Source organism: Fistularia commersonii, chromosome 14 (assembly GCF_037954325.1).
Source record: "Fistularia commersonii isolate RoL2024-O1a breed Wild chromosome 14, RoL_Fcom_v1.0, whole genome shotgun sequence".
Lineage (NCBI taxonomy): Eukaryota > Metazoa > Chordata > Actinopteri > Syngnathiformes > Fistulariidae > Fistularia > Fistularia commersonii.
In genome coordinates, this window is record NC_141297.1 from 4,307,175 (window position 1) to 4,325,683 (window position 18,509).

Here is an 18,509-nt window from a genome sequence, read left to right on the forward strand (position 1 = left end):
CCGCCTGTGATTTCTTTAAGACAAGGAAGCTGAAGAAGAAAAGACTTAATGTCTCGGACAAAAGCCTTTAACATCAGTGGGAAATCTTTGTAACGCAATAAAGGGGAAATAATTTGATGAGAAAATCCGCCGGAAATGATTTAAAAAGAGAAATCTCTCGCCGACCCTCCAGCTGGTCTCTCCGTCTTTGGTGCGGGAAAAGGAAAGGTTTTTTAATTTTAGCCTTCACTGGGGGTCAGTGATGTAAGACTGGAAGCGGCGGGAAACCCCGCCCCCTCCGGCGCCCGCCGTCTCTGAGTGGCGTTGACAGCTCCAATCTGCCAGGAGGTCGAGGCGGGCGAGCGAGGGATAATTCGATTAAGGTCTTTAGAGAGTGAGAGGAAGAGGAGGAGGAGGTTCTGCTGACAGAACCGCGCTGCTCATTCACACTTCGGGGAATCACTCATCAGCAGTTTTTTTTTTTAACCCCCTCCGCTCAGATCCGCCGAATCAAACTGGATTTCCTTCCACCTGCCTGGAATCCGAGGACCTTTTAACCCCCTGCAGCCTTGAAATCCCGCTGAGAAGCAACAGGAAGCTTCTGGAAGGAGAAGGTTTCAGTGCATTTATGAACTTTTTTTTTTTTTTTTTTTTTTTCCCCAGGAGAATTTTCACGCTTTTTAACTTTTTGTGCCGCCGGCACACTAGCGGGCTAGCGGGCTAAAGTCTGGAATGAGCGTGAGATTAAAATCACTGCTGCTAATCCCTCCGAGAGCAGCTTCACGGCGGATCTTTTTATCCGCTGACGGACGGGGAAGTGGTTCCGGAGCCGATAGGATCCGTAGGGGGCGAGGGGATTATTTTCCGAATTTATCTGCCAATGTTTCTGCTGTCATTGGAATGGGAATCCACTTAAACGTGCACTTTTGGGCGCACCTGTAACAATAGCTTAGCCACCCTCAGATACTTGGCTAATACGAGTGAGTCATTTAAAAGACCCTCCCCTAAAATGTGCCAAACTCAATGGTTCTTCATTAATATCTGGGGTTCATAAATCAGTAAAATAAAGAATCCTTGAAGTTTAACTTTAGTTTGCTGATTTTTAGCTAGAAAGTGGATGCAAGATTTTAAAAATGACCTTGATATAGGAAAGAACCTAATTAAACTAATTAGACAATTTTTCAAAGCATGTAATAAATTAAATAAGAAATATTTTTAAGAAATATAAGTAGTATTTTTTAAATTGATCATGAACTGAATCGAAAATTGAAAACCCTGAAAATCACACAGGTAATTTTGGACCAATAACCTGGAAAAACGGACAGAATTGGACTGCGTTTTAGAATTAACAATAAATGTCAACATTAAAAATTAGAATTACTAAGATACACATGGAAGTCATGGGGGGTAGATAACTTCACGTTTGCAAGATCTTTAAAAAAAAAAAAAAAAACCTGGGGTCTGAGTACCCAAATAGACTGTATTTCTTGTCGTCATGGTTTCAATGGTGCTTATTCGGTTAGTGTGCTTGGCCACTTCATTTAGCCAATATTAGCCGTCCGCCTTAAAGGAAACAACTTGAACCACAGTCTTTTGGTACAGTAATTGGATTTAAGGGTAGTAACACAAATCTGGCAGCTTGTCCGCCCCCACCCACCCACCCACCCACATTTCATCCCCTTTCCACGCGTGCTACGACTTTAGCTGTTAGCCAGGGAGCTAATCTGCAGCCGGATGTTCCCACAGGGATTAAATCTGCCTGTGTCTCAAGCCCACTGACTCACTCCACTTGGCTGCCTTTGAGGGGCTAACTTTAGCCACCCCCTGTTTAAGGCTAAGTTTAGCTTTCTTCTGTTAGAGGATAACTTGAGCTTCCCTCTGTTGGAGGCTAACTTTAGCTTCCCTCTGTTGCAGGCTTCCTTTAGCTTCCCACTGTTTAAGACAAACTTTAGCTTCCCTCTGTTAAAGCTAACTTTACCTTCCTTCTGTTGGCGGCTAACGTTAGCTTCCCTCTGTTTAAAGCTAACTTTAGCTTTCTTCTGTTGGAGGCTAACGTTAGCTTCCCTCTGTTTAAGACTAACTTTAGCTTCCTTTTGTTGGAGGCTAACTTTAGCTTCCCTCTGTCCCACTGACGCTCTCGCCTTGACCTGGGAAGTCACGTGGCCATGAGGACGGAAGCTTCCGGTTCATTTGCCAGATTCTAAACCGAAAATGCAGCTTTTTGGTTTTCTAGCATCTGACAAAGCATGTTTACAAATAGTTAAAAAATAGTTTTGCCTTGGATAGTGATTATAATCAAATAATGCCAATAGTATAAAAATAAATATCATAATTACGTTGAATTAGATAAGCCTTAAAATCACTTTAAAGTTACAATTAATTGTGATAAAGTATTATATTCAAAGGAGCAATTTAATTCAATTGATGAATTAAAGCATCAAGATCCTCAAACACGTGCAGCTTTTATCTGATAACTTAAATTTGAAATTTAATATTGACTTTACCTGCATATGACTTAAACAAGCAGTAGTAAATGGAGTCAGTACAATTCCAGCGGTTTGAAGCTTTTTCACCCGTCGGGTCCATCTTCCGTTTCCACCTTTAACCCCAGCAGCAGGGAATCCAACCGACTCTCTATATATTTTATTATAATTCCTCCGGGAGGAGACGGGTCTCCCGTGGCAAACAGCTGAGTCTTTACTCTGGAAACATCCCGCTGGAATTTTTTTTTTTTGGGGGAAATCATAACAGGTTTTCCTTGATTGACAGTTTATGACTTTTCTCCTGTGGTCTTCAAGCGGGTCCTGGAAGTTCCAGGAAATGAGCCTCAGGACTCGCAAGGGCTTCCTGCCGCCGTTGCTTGACAATACCTGAGACAAGGGCAAAGTCATGTGACAGGAAGTCGAAGGAGTCAGGTGACCTTGAATCCGTGGTCCCCTGGGATGTTCGGCTTGGCGGACGTCTGTGACCTTTGCCCCCTGTTTTGTCTGCGCTCCTCCGGGACCTGGTCTCCGCTGCGCAGGTAGGCCCGCTCTGCAGGACCTCCTCCGGACCCCTTATGACCGCTAGCTGCTCTGTGATTGGCTGAACCCTGGTGATGATGTCACAGGTATCGCGGAATCCAGGAAACCTTTCACTTCGGCGAACAAAAAAAACCCCTTTGTGTGTGAGTACATAGGCATGTGTGCATTGTGTGTGTGTGTGTGTGTGTGTGTGTGTGTGTGTGCGCACACCTGCGCATGTTTTTGTCAATTTGCCCGCCGCGCAAATGTACAACATGTGACGCGACGACGCACGTACGTCCAGGGGTGTGTCACTGAAGACGAGAAAGTGTGTGTGTGTCTGTGTGTGTGTGTGTGTGACTGACAGGCAGAGTGTGTCCACTGGTGGGTGAAAACACACATGCGCACAAGCAGGACACGTGGAGGAGAAGCTGTCAGGGAGGCAGCCATGCATCTCCATTGAGGATGGAAAAGGAGGAGGAGGAAGGGAGGGAGGAGGAGGGAGGTGAAGAGGCAGCCGAGGGAAAGGAGAGCAGAGATTCCTCTGATAGAGGAGGGAGAGGAGGAGCCGGGGGTGTGGCTGAGCGAGCGAGGTAGACAAAGACTGAGAGAGAGAGAGAGAGAGAGAGAGAGAGAGAGAGAGCGGTGCAAAGGGAGGAAGAAGGGAGGCTCTGAAGAGGAGGAGGAAGAGGAAGAGGAGGAGGAGACGTGTTATAGAGACGGAAGTGTGTGTGAAGGTGTGTTTCATTGCCACACACGTGAATGACTGGAAGGAGCCTCCTTTGTCCTGCGAACGGTAAGAAGCTGCAGGAAGCCGGGTTTTTATTGCTGTGACACTGTAACCCATTTACACATCTGTGTGTGTGTGTGTGTGTGTGTGTGTGTGTGTGTGTGTTTGTGTGTCAGTCACTCAAGGCATCTATGCATTGCACATGCATGTCTGTACAGGGGCTCATTCATTTATAAGCACTAGTGTTTGTGTGTGTGTGTGTGTGTGTGTGTGTGTGTGTAGTGCACCAAAGGCATCTCAAATGTATGTATGCATAAGTACAGGAGCCCATTCATTTGTGTGTGTGTGTGTGTGTGTGTGTGTGTGTGTGTGTGTGTGTGTGTGTGTGTGTGTGTAAAATCACTGAAGGCATATACATTGTGTGTGTAGAAGAGCTTATTCATCCATGAATTAATTCATTCACATGCGTGTGTGTTTCTATATATGTGTGTATAACACACAGAGGGCATATACACTATGTGTGGTTGTACGTGTGTGTGTGTATGTACGTGTGTGTGTGTGCATGTAACACACTGAAGGTATGTATAGGAGCCCATTCATTCCTCTGTGTGTGTGTGTGTGTGTGTGTGTGTGTGTGTGTGTGTGTGTGTGTGTGTTGTAAATCACTGATGGCATATTCACTGTGCGTGTACATGTGTGTATAGAAGCTCATCCATTTACACTCACTCGTGTGTGTGTATGTGTGTGTGTGTGTGTGTGTGTGTGTGTTCATGTGCTCAGCAGTTTCTGCCTATGAATATATAAATGTGTCGTGTTTACAGTTTTGTTTTCCTTAGCTTTAAATAAATGTATCAGTATTTTAGATTATTTCATTTATTTATTCCCAGTATCAAATCAAAGATCAGTGTGTTTGTTCTGCGGGGATCAATTTGTTACAAGATTTTCAGGAATCATTTATCAATAATTAATTAGATCAATGATTGACAGATTTCAATAATGATGAACTGCCCTGGGCTTATACACCCCCCCCCCCACACACACACACACACACTTGTGTGGATGTTTGGTATGTGAGTAGATGGGAGTGTGTCTGTATGTTCGTGTCTGTTTGTTCGTGTGTGTGTGTGTGTGTGTATGTGTGTGTGATCTGTGTGTTTCAAATGCTTTCATACACTAATTAATAAATTATCTTCACTTACTTACATTAAATTCATGAGATTGCATTTTCAGTTATTTTTTATTTATACCATTGATTTGTGACAACAAGCAAGGTCTTTTATGTAAACACCTGTGTGTGTGCGTGTGTGTGTGTGTGTGTGTGTGTGTGTGCGTGCCTCCTGATCCCTTTTATGATTCAACTTGTTTTTCTGAGGTCTTTGTCTTAGCGTGTCTTCATATTTTGTCTTTTATTCAAACACCTTTCTGGAAATGTAAATCCTGGCATCTGATTCGCCGTCTGGGTCACATGACGAGATGCATTTTATTTTGTTTTTTTTTTTTCAAAAGAGATTCAGTCGATCTCAGTCGATCTCAGTCACGCCTCAGGACAGACTTAGTGTCCTGAGGTTCTGCTTTCCAGCTCGAGCTCCTTCGCCGGTGTGTGTGAAGTTTCAGGTCCGTTCCAGCCATCCGGGCCCTGCGGCGCCCCCGGTGGTTCGGGGCCGCCCTCGCCTGGACCCTAGAAGGGTGTGACCCAACAATCCAGCGTGTGGTTTTGAAATCAAACATGAATCGGCCTTAAACGGCACACGTTCCAGCTCCCCAACCCGTCCCCCAGACCTGATTGTCTGCTCAGGCATCACTGATGCCTCCCAGGGTGTGTTGTTTTTTTGGGGGGGGATGTGGGAGTTGTTATGCAGCCAGAAGGAATGAATAAAGTTAATTCAAATGCAATCGGTTAAACTTCTGCTATCTCACTGTGTTGCGGATTTTTAACTCCTATATATTCGTTATGCCACAGGTTTTTACAGTATAAAGTGTTATTTCTATATATCTATCATTTCAGTTATTTTGATGGTAAACTAAGTATTTTCTAGGGTGGCCAATCAAGAAGAGCATGGTGTTCTGTATCCTGGGATCTGATTGGCTCAGTGATGGTAGTGTTTTTTTTCCTGCGTCTCCTGTGCAGAGCACGCATTCAGCGTCTCGCCTTGCTTGTTTCACAAGATCATTGTTCGTAGTGTTTGTGTTAATTATCGAGGTAGTGTTTGTGAGACAATAGGAAAGGTTAATAAGAGTGTGAGGAGGGTTAACAAGAGCAAAATATGGTGACTTTCGTTTATCATAGCTGGTTCTTGAGCGTAACCGCTGCGATAAAAGACGGACTGCTGTGCAAAGACACACCAGCGCCGACTTTAGAAGCAGCCCAGAAACTCAAAGAGAAATAGAAATGAGTGACGGAGGTGTTTGTGGAGGTTCCCATCCATCCTGGCCCGGTCGGATCCGAAAAGCGTCTTTGGTTCGCCCGGTTTGGCTCGATGGCGGCTCTGGTGTGTGTCGATCGGTCTCGGGACGGATCTCAGCGGGGTGTTTATGTAGGTGAAGGGGCCTCCTCTATTCAGTGAAGGTCAAAGATGGCTTCTTCGACCCTCTCCCAGAACACCTGTCCCCCCCCTCCAGACATTTGGACGCTGCTGCCTCCAAAGGCCCTCGTCCTTCAGGTGGAGGTGGTTCTCCTGTGTTGGACGTCACATCCTCCATCTTTTGTCCAGGTGTCGTGTCCTTGGGGTTTTAGAGTTCAGTGAAAAGCCCTTGGAGTTTTCCAGAAATACCAGCATGGTATCCTGTGAAATGTCGTTGTTTCTGTCTTTTTTCCCTGTGCTGTTCTGTTGAAGGCCCGGTTAGGGTAGCCAGAAGATTCGAGGTGTTTCCTGATGTGCTGGACCTCTGCTTTCCTGCCGTTGGTGGTTGTTGGGATGTTCTATTAACCCCTGGTTTGAAAACATGGGTAAAGTTATTTTCAAGTTGACCATTGTGCTCAAAATGGAATGCCTCTTGACACAGACTAAGGGCTAACTGCTAGCTGCTTGTGTTAGCATCATGTTAGCAGTGGGATTTTACAGTTAATGCGAGAAGCTCATCTCATCACGGCGTATTATATACTTGTGTGAGCATTGTAGTGATGCAGGGGTAACATGATGCTAGCATTGCTGATGCCCCAACAATATTATTCATTGAAAAGGGCTAGCTGCCAGTTTTAGCATCAACTTAGCAGTGGGATTAGTATTTTGCGGTTTATGCAAGCAGCTATCTCATCACAATGTTTGTGTGAAAATCATAAATGGGTATTTCAGGGGCAACGTGATGCCAATGCTGCTTATATCCAAATAATATTCACTCAACAGCGCCAGCTGCCGGTATTAGCCTCAACTTAGCTTTATGGATTTTGTCGATAGTTTGAGCATAGCACATCTTAATCACTGAAGGCTAATGTGGCTCATGAAAACTTGCTAACATCAACAACGTCAAAGTTGTGAGCAGTTAATAAAGTTCAGTTTCCGAAGCGAAAAAATTAATTTCATTATGATTCTTTTTTTCCCATTTTATTTTGAAATCACTCCTTAGAGAACAAAACAAAACCAAACAAACGTCAAATCTTGCATTGCCAGCTTACAAGCAAACATCAGAGATGTCGTAGTGCGGTTTTCAACCCCACTCCCCAAGAAATGTATTATTTTAGTCCACCGCTGTCTTCTGCGTTTCTGTTGTCGACCTCGAGAAGAGGAAAATAAATACACTTAGTGAAAAATTAATTCTGTGACCTATTTTTTTCAGGAAACACATGGAGAAAAAAAAAACAAAACAAACACAAATCCAGCTCAGACACAGCCGTCAGACAGCAGGATGTAAACAGACACACTTTCCCTTCTATTTATATCGTAATTCCCAAAGTTCCTCCTGGTTTCAATTCACACTTCCTTTTCCCGCCTACTCTAGTTTTCCTCGGCTAGCTCGAAAATGGAGCTCGGCACCTTGTTTTTTTTCAACACTAAAACCCCACAAAACACACCCAGGATCCCCCGACCTCTTACCCGAACCCCCCTACCCCCACACCATACTGGCGTCAAGTGAAATCAGGCGTGAGGCGCTCCAGTGCACTGCTGCTCAATAATTTAGCGAGCGAGCTGCTGGGATATTTGCTAGCCGCGGCGGCTAACGAGACAATTTGCCGGTGAAAGGGGAGACGACAGGAAATTCTGAAGGAAATAAAGAATAAGGTATGTGGACAGCCTCTCCGGCCGAGTGACAGGTCAAATTTTTTTAAAGTGAAATGAATCGCGGATTTAGCAGTGGGGGTGTCCGTGGTTGCATCAGGAGGACTGGTCAAATGTAGCCATGGCGGGTCGCTGTTGTTGACGCAGTTCAGATTATTTCCAAGCCATCAAAGCGGAAACTAGTGTGGTTCTAAAACGATTCAAGAGAAGTTTACATTTGAATTTTTATTCAATTTTTTTATTAGTCTATTGTTCTCTCAACTCCTGCTAACTCTTGCTCCTGATGCTAAAAGCAGGATGCTGCCACACGTCATTAGGATTATTAACCTTCACTGCTAACCTTTGCTGCTGCTAAAGCTGCTTGATATTTATAATACTCCCAGCTGCAACACACCCTTTTGACTGTGACTGCTACTGCTAACTGCTGCTATGGCTGCTTGTTGTTTTTAATACAGTGTCCTGCTTCGACGCTAACTTCCACTGGAGATGCTATTTAGTTTCCTGCTAAACATTGTTAACCTGGGAGATTTTTATAATAATGCTGATGAGTAGTAGCTCTTAATTTCACCAACACTGGCAGCTGTTACCGGATCTGCAAAGTATTTGAAAGATCAAATGTTCCCATGGATGCAAACTTTCACTTTCTCCGCTAACTGCTGCTAATGCTGAACGTATCGGCAATTGCTCTTGATTTGCTCAAATGCTGAAGGAAACTTGGTCTGCTGCTAATGCTAACAGCTGTTATTATACTGCTGCCTGCTCACACAACAGCTAACTGCCACCATGATGAAAAACATGTGCTGAAACTGCAAATAGGTTTGACTGATATTTGTACTCACTCTCACTACAGGCGCTATCTGCTAGTCAAATTGCCTTCTGGCCTTGATTGCTAACATTCACCACCGCTGCTTGCTGCTAACTGTTGCAAATACTGTGAGATGGCGGTTAATTGCTAACATAAACAGCCGAAAAAGTCCCATCTACTGTTGACACTAATGCTCACGGCTAATGCTAAATGCTGCAGACTCTCTTTGCCTCTGCTATTGCAGCCGAGCGTTGGAACTAGCTTCCCTGAGCTAATTGCTCACCGTGGGTTCTGATGCGGCGGTTTGTCGGGTTCTTACCATGTAGAGTCTCCATGTTCTCCTGGTTCCTCCCCGGGTTCTCCGTAGGTTCTCTGTCTTCCTCCTACAGTCCAAAAACACTTGGTAGCTACAGTCAAGATAAATGTTCAGGTGTGAATGATAGGGTTGATGGTTGGATTTCGATGACTGACAGTCAACTGGCCCAAGATAAACCCCGCCTTTTGACAGCTGTGATTGGTTAAGAAACTCAGAATGAGTCTTTATGGTTCATTTCTTGGAGGAAATAGTCAATAAATGACATTGTGACCTTCAGTGACCCTGAAGGTCAGATAAACTCCTCGGTTCAGTGGATTCAGATGCAAAAGAAGGTGAGATGTTGTATCTGTGCGTCCGAGATGCTGAGGCTGGACCAAGTACGTCCCGCTCGGCTGCACACACACGCACGCTCACACAAACACACACACACACACACACACACACATACACACACAAGCATAACATGGAGGCTGACGCTGCACAGCTGTCCGTGTGAGGAGTAACGGGAGGTCGGCTGTCAGGAAGCAGAAGGTCCAGCCTGAAGGAGTGGAGGAGACGTGGAGGAGAAGGCTGATATTGTCTCGTCCCTTTAAGCTCTGCACATTTTTTATTTATTCTCTTTTTTTATCATCACAAAGTCAGTGTATTCCTTTTAACTCTAATCATGTTTTAACAATTACTTGGATTTACAGTCAAAGAAGAAAAAAACAACAACAGCAGTATTCAAGAAAGTTAAACACTAAAATACAAAAAAGATTCTCTTGAAAATGTAGTTTGTATTATATTTGTTTACTTTTTTTTCTTTTCTTATTTTTCTGTGGAACCGGACATTAAATTAGCAATAAATAAATTAAAAAAGTATGTTGGAAAAAAAACTTCCAAAATTACTTCACAATAAATTTTATTGACCAGTGTGTTTCAATAAGAAATCTGAAATAATTCTTTGTTTGAAAAAGTAAACACAAAAGATTTTAAGTCTTTGAAAATAATTGTTTGGAGTTTCTTGATTTTAAAGTATGTTAATTTAAAAAACCTAAAACCAAAAGACAAAAACTTTGGTTTTGAATGTTAAATTTTAGAAGAAAGGATTTTCATTATTATTTCGTGAATTCAATGGTAATCATCTCCTGAGTAATATATGCATATATTTATACCTAGAATAATGGACATTTACTTCTGCTCTCTGGGCAGCTTATTGTTCTTTATTTGGAATTCACCCATAAATTACTATTAATATAATAATTAATGTTATATTATAATTATTGTATAAACATTACATAATTAATATTGATAAGTATTTTATGTTTTTTTCTAGTAATTTAGTGAGAAAATTGTTTCTTCTTTTGTCTTTTTTGATTTTTTGGGGATCAATTTTGATGTTTTTGTGCTAAAAAAAATCATTATTAGTAAATCGTTAAAGCAGGAAAAAAAAATAAACTACCATAGCGGGAACTTGCAAAAGTGGAGGAACCACAGAGGAGGAAAAAGGGAGATGTAGCAAGAATGTGAGGAGGAGGGAAGGTGGAGAAAGGAGGAGAAAACAGATGATGGAAGATGAAAGAGACGCAAACGGGGGCGAAGAGAATCTCCTGTCGCCCTGATTCCTCTCAGGTGCAGGAAGGAGGAGATTACTGTTGAGGAGGGGGAGAGGGAGGAAAGGACCCGAGTAGAACCTTAAAGTAAAATAAATTAAGCCAAAATTTAAAAAAAAAAAAAAAAAAAAAAAAAAAATCAAAACAGGATCATCGGATAAAAAAAGCCAAAGATGGATTTTTTTTAAATATATTTTTACATTTGCACACAAACTAAAAAAGCAAACATAAATTAAATGTTAATTAAGAAAAATATGCTACACAAGTAAAACAACAAATATATGAACACCTTTTTTTTTTAAAAGCTGAAAACGATCAGAGGACTATGCGTGTATGTGTGTGTGTGTGTGTGTGTGTGTGTGTGTGCGCGTGTCATGTTTCTGCCCAAGTCCTGCAGAAGATGGTGCTGTTTCATAGATAGATAGATAAATAGATAGATAGATAGATAGATAGATAGATAGATAGATAGATAGATAGATAGATAGATAGATAGATAGATAGATAGATAGATAGATAGATAGATAGATGGATAGATAGAGGGATCTGATTGATTGACATACAATAATAGTCATGTAAAAGTTGTTTGTGACTCAGACTCCTACAGATGTTAGATAAAGTCGGGCCGTTCAAAACGGAGCGCCGTCATTGGCTGGAACATGCGTTGGCGACGGGCCGATCGGCCCGCGGGAGGATAGATAGGGAATCAATGATCCTAGCGGGTGTTTTTTACTTTTCCGATCAGAGCTTTGAAACCCAGTCATCGATTTTAGCATTTTAGGTTGGCGGATGTCGTTTCCTCCAAGGGGTCAAAGGTCAGAGCTGAGCCTCGCTGTTTCTTCCACGGCGTTTCACCCAGCCGGGCTTCTTCCCCTCTGCCTTCACTGCAGACGAGCCGCAGGAAGTTCTCGTTTGGGTTTGCAGTGTGTTTGTAATCTGAGTGGTAACTACCAATCGGCTGCAGTCGCACGTAACAGCAGCCAATCAGGGGAGAGTTTTCAGCCCCAACCCTTGAAAAAAAGGAAATTATTCATTGCAGAGCAAGCGTCGCCATTTTCTTTGGAAAACATTTCTGTTACGTTGCATTTTCCTCCGTGTGTGTGTGTGTGTGTGTGTGTGTGTGTGTGTTCCATCCCTCTCCATATGCTTCAGATGTCAGGCCCCTCCCACTTTGTGCTAAATCAGCACACACACACACACACACACACACACACATTCTGGGTTCTATCACTTCGGAGGACTTCACATGGAGTTGAGAGTTGATTCAGATTATGACGAGCCACAAATGGACCTGAACCTGAACCTGAACATTTTTATCTGAAAGTGTGTGTGTATATTTGTGTGTGTGTGTGTGTGTGTGTGTGGGGGGGGGGTAATCTATGTCCCCACAACATCTCCATGTCAACACATCTACTGTATGTCCGCTTTGCTGAATCGCATCTTTGTCCCCACAATGTCAGAAATACCTGGCACACACACACACACACACACACTCACACACACACGCGGACTGACAGCATGAAACCTGCGTTGTCATGGCAACACTTCACTTGACTCCTGCCACCACCGCCCCTCCCTTCCGTCCCTCCCCTCCCGTTACACGGCAACCGTCTCCGAGCAACATCCTCCTCCCGCTTTTCTCCCTCCCTCCCTCCTTTTCCACTCACTCTCTCCTTCTCTTCCTCCCCTGGCTTCTGCTCTCTCGTTCCCTCCTTCGTCTCTCCTTCCCTCCTTCTTCCTCTCATCCCACCCTCCTTATCTCCGTCCGAGTCAAAGTTGAACGAGGGAGAGGGATGGATCGGGAAAGAGAGAGAGAGGAGGTGAAGGGAGGACACGAGCGAGGAAAGATAATGGAGGGATGAGAGGAAGGAGGTGACGTCGGAGAAGGGGGCGGGAAAAGGAGGATAAGGAAGCGAGGGAGGGAGGAAGGGGAAGGAGACACTGACTGCGGAGGGAAAAAGGGAGAGGGAGGAGTAAATAGAGAGAGAGAGAGAGATTAAGAAGAGGAAAGAAGGATTGAATAGAGGAGATGGAGGGAAAGGGAGGAGAAAAGAAGGGATTGGAAGAGGAAGAATCCAGGGAATAAACAGGGAAAATCAGTAAATAATGAATGTAGAAAGCGAGGGATGAATAAAAGGGAGGAGGGGAGTTGTTTTCATTATTCACCACCTTTTTTCCTCCCTCCTTCCAATCCTTCCCCCCTTCCTCGCCACAGGAAAAAAATCAACTGGAAAAAAAAACAACTATAAATCAATCCAAAAGAAAATCCAAATTGATAAAAACGATCAGTTTGGATTTTCCTCCATCTTCGGCTTTCCAACCTTCACACCGCAACTTAAATAAAGTGTAATAGCACGGTTGTAGATGAGGAGCAGCAGCAGGAACATCAGGAGGAGGTGATGAAGATGAAGATAATGATGATGAGCACCGGGTCCATAATGTTGATGAAGATGATGACGCTCATGATGGCGATGACGATGAAAATGCGGGTGAAAATGACGAGGCTCAAGACGGCGAGGGTGGTGATGAACTCGATGGCGTTCGCGATGTTGGGGAAGATGATGATGAGGCTCATGAAAGCGAGGATGATGAGGAGTCCGATGAGGTCCGAAGATGATGATGAGGAACTCGATGAGTTTCGTGATGGTTGTGAAGATGACGAGGCTCCTGATGGAAAGGGTGATGATGAAGTCGGTGGTGAGGATGAGGAGGTCCATGATGGTGATGTCACTAAACATGATCATCAGCTGAGCTCATTTGGCGTTTAACTTCCTTTCTTTCCCGCCTTTATCACCCCTTTTCTTTTCTGTATTGACTTCTTTTTCTCCCCCATCCCTGTTTATTTCACTTTTCATTCTTTCTTTTTGCTCCCCCCCTCCCTCCTTTCGAACGGGAGGGAGGACGGAGCGAGGGAATAGAAAGGAGGGAAAGAAGGAGTGGAGCTGGGAGGGCGGGTTCTGAAAAGTAACAATGAATTATGGAAGATTTTCCCGAGGCTTAAGAGTCTCTGAGGAGGATGGCGGGATGGACGGATGGATGGATGGATGGATGGATGGATGGATGGATGGATGGATGGATGGATGGGGGGGACAGAGAAGTGCGGTGGATAAAGAGGAGCGTCCGATGGAGAGAATTAGGCCAAATCTGAATGAGAGAGGGAGAAGTGGGGCGAGAGAGCACGGCGGGTAGAAGAGGGGAGGGATGGAGCGAGGGAGGCGAAGGATGTGCGGGTCAATAGATTTCGCCACGGCCGAGCAGAAAGCCGCCCGGTGCCCCGGCTCCCGTTACCACGGAAACCAGGGGGAAGCACTTTCGCGTAGCCACGCTTTGCTGCCCACGGTAACCGTCCGGAGGTCGAGGGACGGAGAGAGCGAGAGAGAGAGAGGGAGAGAGAGAGAGAGAAGCGGAGTTGATCCTGATCGGATCTGGCCGATCAATAACCGATCAATGGCGTGAGCGGAGGCCGGCGGGTATTCGACCACACCTTTACCGCAGGACTTAGAGAAGAAGGGAACGCTGCTTTTCGGTTCCTTCGCAGCGAGAAGGCTCCATGTTCTCTCTCTGGGTTCTCCGCGTGTTCTCCTACATGGTTTTCTTCAGGTTCTCCATGTTCCCTGCCGTGATTGACAGCTGACCCATCTGTGTTAAGCCCCGCCTCCTGCCCCATGTCGGCCGTGATTGGCCGCGGCGCCTCCCACCGCGCTTAGAGCAGGGTTACTGTCATCAATAGGAACAGAGGAACATCCTGGGTTCCTGCTGCTTCCCGCCCGATCGCCGATCAGCGGATCAATGACGTGATCGACTGTTACGGATCCATTGATAACATCATTGAAGACCTTCCCGGTGTCCTTCTGGGACGTGGGAGAAAACATCTCATGGTTTTCCAGTCACGTGTTCCTAGCCGTCAGCCACGCCCCTCCACCGCTCAGCCCCGCCCCCTCGAACCGCGTAGCCACGCCCCTCCATCGGACAGCTCCGCCGCTCAGCCACGCCCCCTTCGTCACTCAGCCCCACCCCCTCCGCCGCGTAGCCCCGCCCCCCGCCACTCAGCCCCGCCCCCTCCCTCATCGACGACCCCTTGCGTGAAGCGATAAGATCACGTGATTCGCGCCGCGTCCCGCCGTCAGGTGTCTCCGCGCGGCCGGAAATGTGGATGGAGATGGTGATGCGCCTCTGACGAGCGGAGACGCCCCCGTCTCTCCCTCCCTCTCCCTCTCTCTCCCTCCCTCCATCCCTCTCGCATCCCTCCATCCCTCCGGTGGCTCTTTCGGTGCAGCAGCGGCAGCGGATCGGCAGCAACAATGTGGTGCATTAACTGCGCGTCGGACAAAACGCCGGCGATCCTGCACAACAAGCTGCTCTACTGGTAGGACCGGGACCGTGCGTGACCATCGGGAGCGTGCGTGATCACCGGGAGCGTGCGCGATCACCGGGAGACCCGCGCGACCACCGGGAGACTCGTGCCCGGTCCCGCCGCCTCACGCGCACCGCCGGGATCCCGCGTGCTTTACCCTACGCGCCTCATTTCCGGGTTTTATTTCATAAATCTAATTTTTTTTACGTAGATCGATATGCGACTAGTTGTGTACGCGCCCGTGTGTGTGCGTGTGCGTGCGCGTGTTGACTGTCTGTGTAAAACAGATTGGTAGATTGGATCGATCTTTAAATACCAATTATAAAATGACTAGAAAATCTTCAATTGAAAAGTTGGAATCGATCGCCTGATCAAATGTCGATCGCTATTGGCGAGCACAAAACAAAAACGCTCAGGGACGCTGAAACAAAAATAATACAATCTTTAAGGAATTTTATCTAAAATTCAAATCTGGAAAATCCAAAAATGAAAAGTAAAGATTTTTCAAAAAGGTCCAATCGCTGACCAGGTGAGTTGTTATCCAGAGGTGTTGTAGGGACACCTTATAACACCTGTCCATTGCTCCACCAATCACGTGGAAGGATTTTCCCTGTCAGCCAATCAAATAGAAGGGGTGCGGTTAGCATTGAGGGCTAATGGTCACACGGATGTGTCCATATTGATTACATTCCCTGAGTTTATGACTGTTGTCTTTGTGTTTGTGGCGCCTGGGATGGCGGCGAGGGGGTCAGAGGTCATCATGGCGGCCGACGGCTGTTCAGATCCTGCAGTGTAACAATGTGTTGCCATAGAAATGCCATTGAATGGGCAGGAAGTTGTTACAGCCTGATGTTTGGAGCATCAGAGGGCGCTGGAGGCTCCAGCGCAGGGTCAGGGTTTTGGTCTCTTAAACATTATTAAGGCGTGTTCGATTTCACCTGGAAATGTGATTTGAAGGAATTTCAAAATGGCAAATGATGAAAAGAACACATCCTTGAAGCAAAAAAAAAACTTTTTTTTTTCTCAAGGATATCTATGTGAATAAAAAGAAAAAATTGTGCAAAATATAGCCAAATAACTCTGGTGGGTAAAAAAAATCCTTCAAAATAAGGGCAGGAAACTGGATCTGATAATCAAGCGGAGGTCAACGGGGGTCACGGGTGTCCGCCGCCTTAACTTTGCTCCCGAGATGCCGGAAAGTTCTTCTCTGGTCCCCGAGGCTTCCCGCCGAATCGGGTTGGGGGGTCCGGTTCTGCACCCCGGGGTTTAGGGGGGCGCGGAGGTTCTGATCTTCTTCGCCCCGCTGACGCAGGGGAGGCTTGAGTCACAGCGCCGGGCGTTGAGTCAGCAGCCATGTTAGCCTTTAATCCCGCAGGACGCGGCCGTTGCCTGGAAACGGCGGCGCAAGTCCCGACCCGGCTTCACGGGGTGGAACCGCAACGGGAACGGATGAAAGATTCAGAGACGCGGGAAAGAAAGCGGGCCGTTTTTATTGCCCAGTTAAATGCGCTCAAAGTCCCGACGTCCTCAAACGACTTCCTCCCATTCGGCGGCGTTCTGTTTCCTAGCAGCGAACATCCCGCCGCTCCGACTTTGGAATAATTTCCCTGAATAGCCGACACCGATTTTTTATTTAATGATACAAATTTTATTACCCCCCCCCCCCTTACTAGCCATCACCGTGGCAACCTGTGTTCCTGCATGTTTGTTTTTAATTTTTTTTTCCGTTCCGGCGATGCTGCCCGTTGGTTTGTTTTTTCCCCGTGCAGCGCCGAGCATCTTTATTTGTCAACACCTTCGAATTCGGTTCCGATTGGCGCCGTTCTCATCGAAACGGTGAAGACGGATCCGTAGAACTCACAGGAAGAGGCCGGCGTGCGGAAACTTTGGTATCAAACCTTGCCAGATTATAACCAGGGTCACCGTGAGTTTTCGTAGTCGGGACCTGGAAAGTTTGCGAACCCATGAGTTTCGGTCCGAGTCTTTCTTGGCGGCCGCCGTCTTGCCATCTCTCTGGCCGGCATTCAAAAAGCCCTCCCACATTTCTCATCGTGACCTCAGCCTCCGCTGACTCAGCAGCCGCACTGTTTCCCTCCCGCGCCTTTCAATCTCTCGATGTTCCCGTCACGCCGCGTCCCGTCGCCGCGCATTTGAGAGCTCCGGGGTTTTTTAATCAAACCGCCGGATCCTTTCCCCGGCATCTGCCGGAGAGGGAGGAACCTCGGGTGATCGGGCACAACAAAGTAGCGTTTCCCCGTCGCGAAAACCACTTCAAGTGTGAAATGGGTTTAATAAAGCCCGCGGTGTTATGGCTACTTCCTGGAAATCAATTTGGTCCTCCGTCTCGTCTGACTCGTCCCGATCACGGAGGGTCCGTTGGAAACCCGAGCGCCTGAAACTGGAAGCCGGCGATGCGGAGGCTTGAGAGGGTTATTTGTTTCTGGTCTCCATGGAAACAAAAAAAAAAATGATGCAGCTGCTCAGGGTGTATTTTGAAAAGATGTTAGAAGTTACAGCTGGTTCCTGGCGGTGTTGCCCTCCAGGGGGCGGAGCTTCACACTCACCTTCCTTTTTTTTTAGACCGTTCGCTGCGAACTAGAAGTCAGCAAAAATGGATTTGTGAGCGGCGGCAGGCCAGGTGTGAATTTTAAGGGGGGAAACATTGTGTGAAGGAGCTTCATTTTTTTTGGAAATCACGTGAATGAGCACGCGTCCCTGCGAGGGTCACGTGACGCGCAGTGTGAACTGCCGTCACTAGACTACTGCGAGGCGGCGCCGTCACCAGAGAGCAGGTGTGAACGGCTGTCACTCGACTCCCGAGATCGGGAGTGTGAACGTCACCGTGGCTCGGCGTGAATAAACACCGTTGGCGTCCCAGAAGGCAGAGCGTGAACCAGCATCTGTTTGAGTCACGTCATGGCGGAAGGGGGGGGGTCAGACCAGGACAGGTGTGAACGGGTGTCGCGACAGCTGGCCTCATCATGTGACGGTGTGTGTGTGTGTGTGAACGGGCAATCGGGGTGCGATTTAGCTTTGCTGCAGTCCCCAGAGGCCGCGTGTGAACGGGTGCCGCCGCCGAGTCACGTGATCGACTCGTGGAAAATCAGTCCAGGCGGAGCATGACCGACTGATGAGTCGCCGTGCCGGTGGTTTTCATGTTCCTGTGCTGCATGAGACGGGCGTTGGAGGAACCGGTTGTGTCTCCGGGAGCCGTCGGAAGGAACGCGTGCCCTGCAGGACGGCGGCGCTCCGCCGTATCACTCTGCTGCCCGCCAGGGTTTCTTTAAGAAAGACTTTGGCATGATGCAGCAAAATGCTATCCATCCTGGTGCTGTAAAGCATCCCTGCATGCGCGCGCGCGTGTGTGTGTGTGTGTGTGTGCACGTGCACGTACGCGCACGAATGTGTGTGTGTGTAGGGGGGTGGATGATCAGGGCTTATTATGTCTGCTGAGCTCAGATCCAACACACCGACCAGCATTACTGCAGCAGCGGGAGAAAGAGGCTCATATCAACAGCTT

At 46.7% G+C, this 18,509-nt stretch overlaps 1 protein-coding gene across 2 annotated transcripts in view; it reads left to right on the forward strand.

Moving 5' to 3' along the window:
• The window catches only part of LOC147226975 (IQ motif and SEC7 domain-containing protein 1-like), an 89,680-nt gene that overhangs the window by 33,640 nt on the left and 37,531 nt on the right, over positions 1-18,509 (forward strand). Inside the window, exon 1 of one of the 2 annotated variants that reach the window (XM_086158937.1) lies at positions 14,926-15,001. The exons of the other annotated variant lie outside the window; for it this stretch is intronic. Coding sequence (XP_086015063.1) covers positions 14,937-15,001 — 65 coding nt within the window. The 5' untranslated portion in view covers positions 14,926-14,936. Of the gene's footprint in view, positions 1-14,925; positions 15,002-18,509 lie in introns of those variants that run through there. 2 annotated transcript variants of the gene reach the window in all.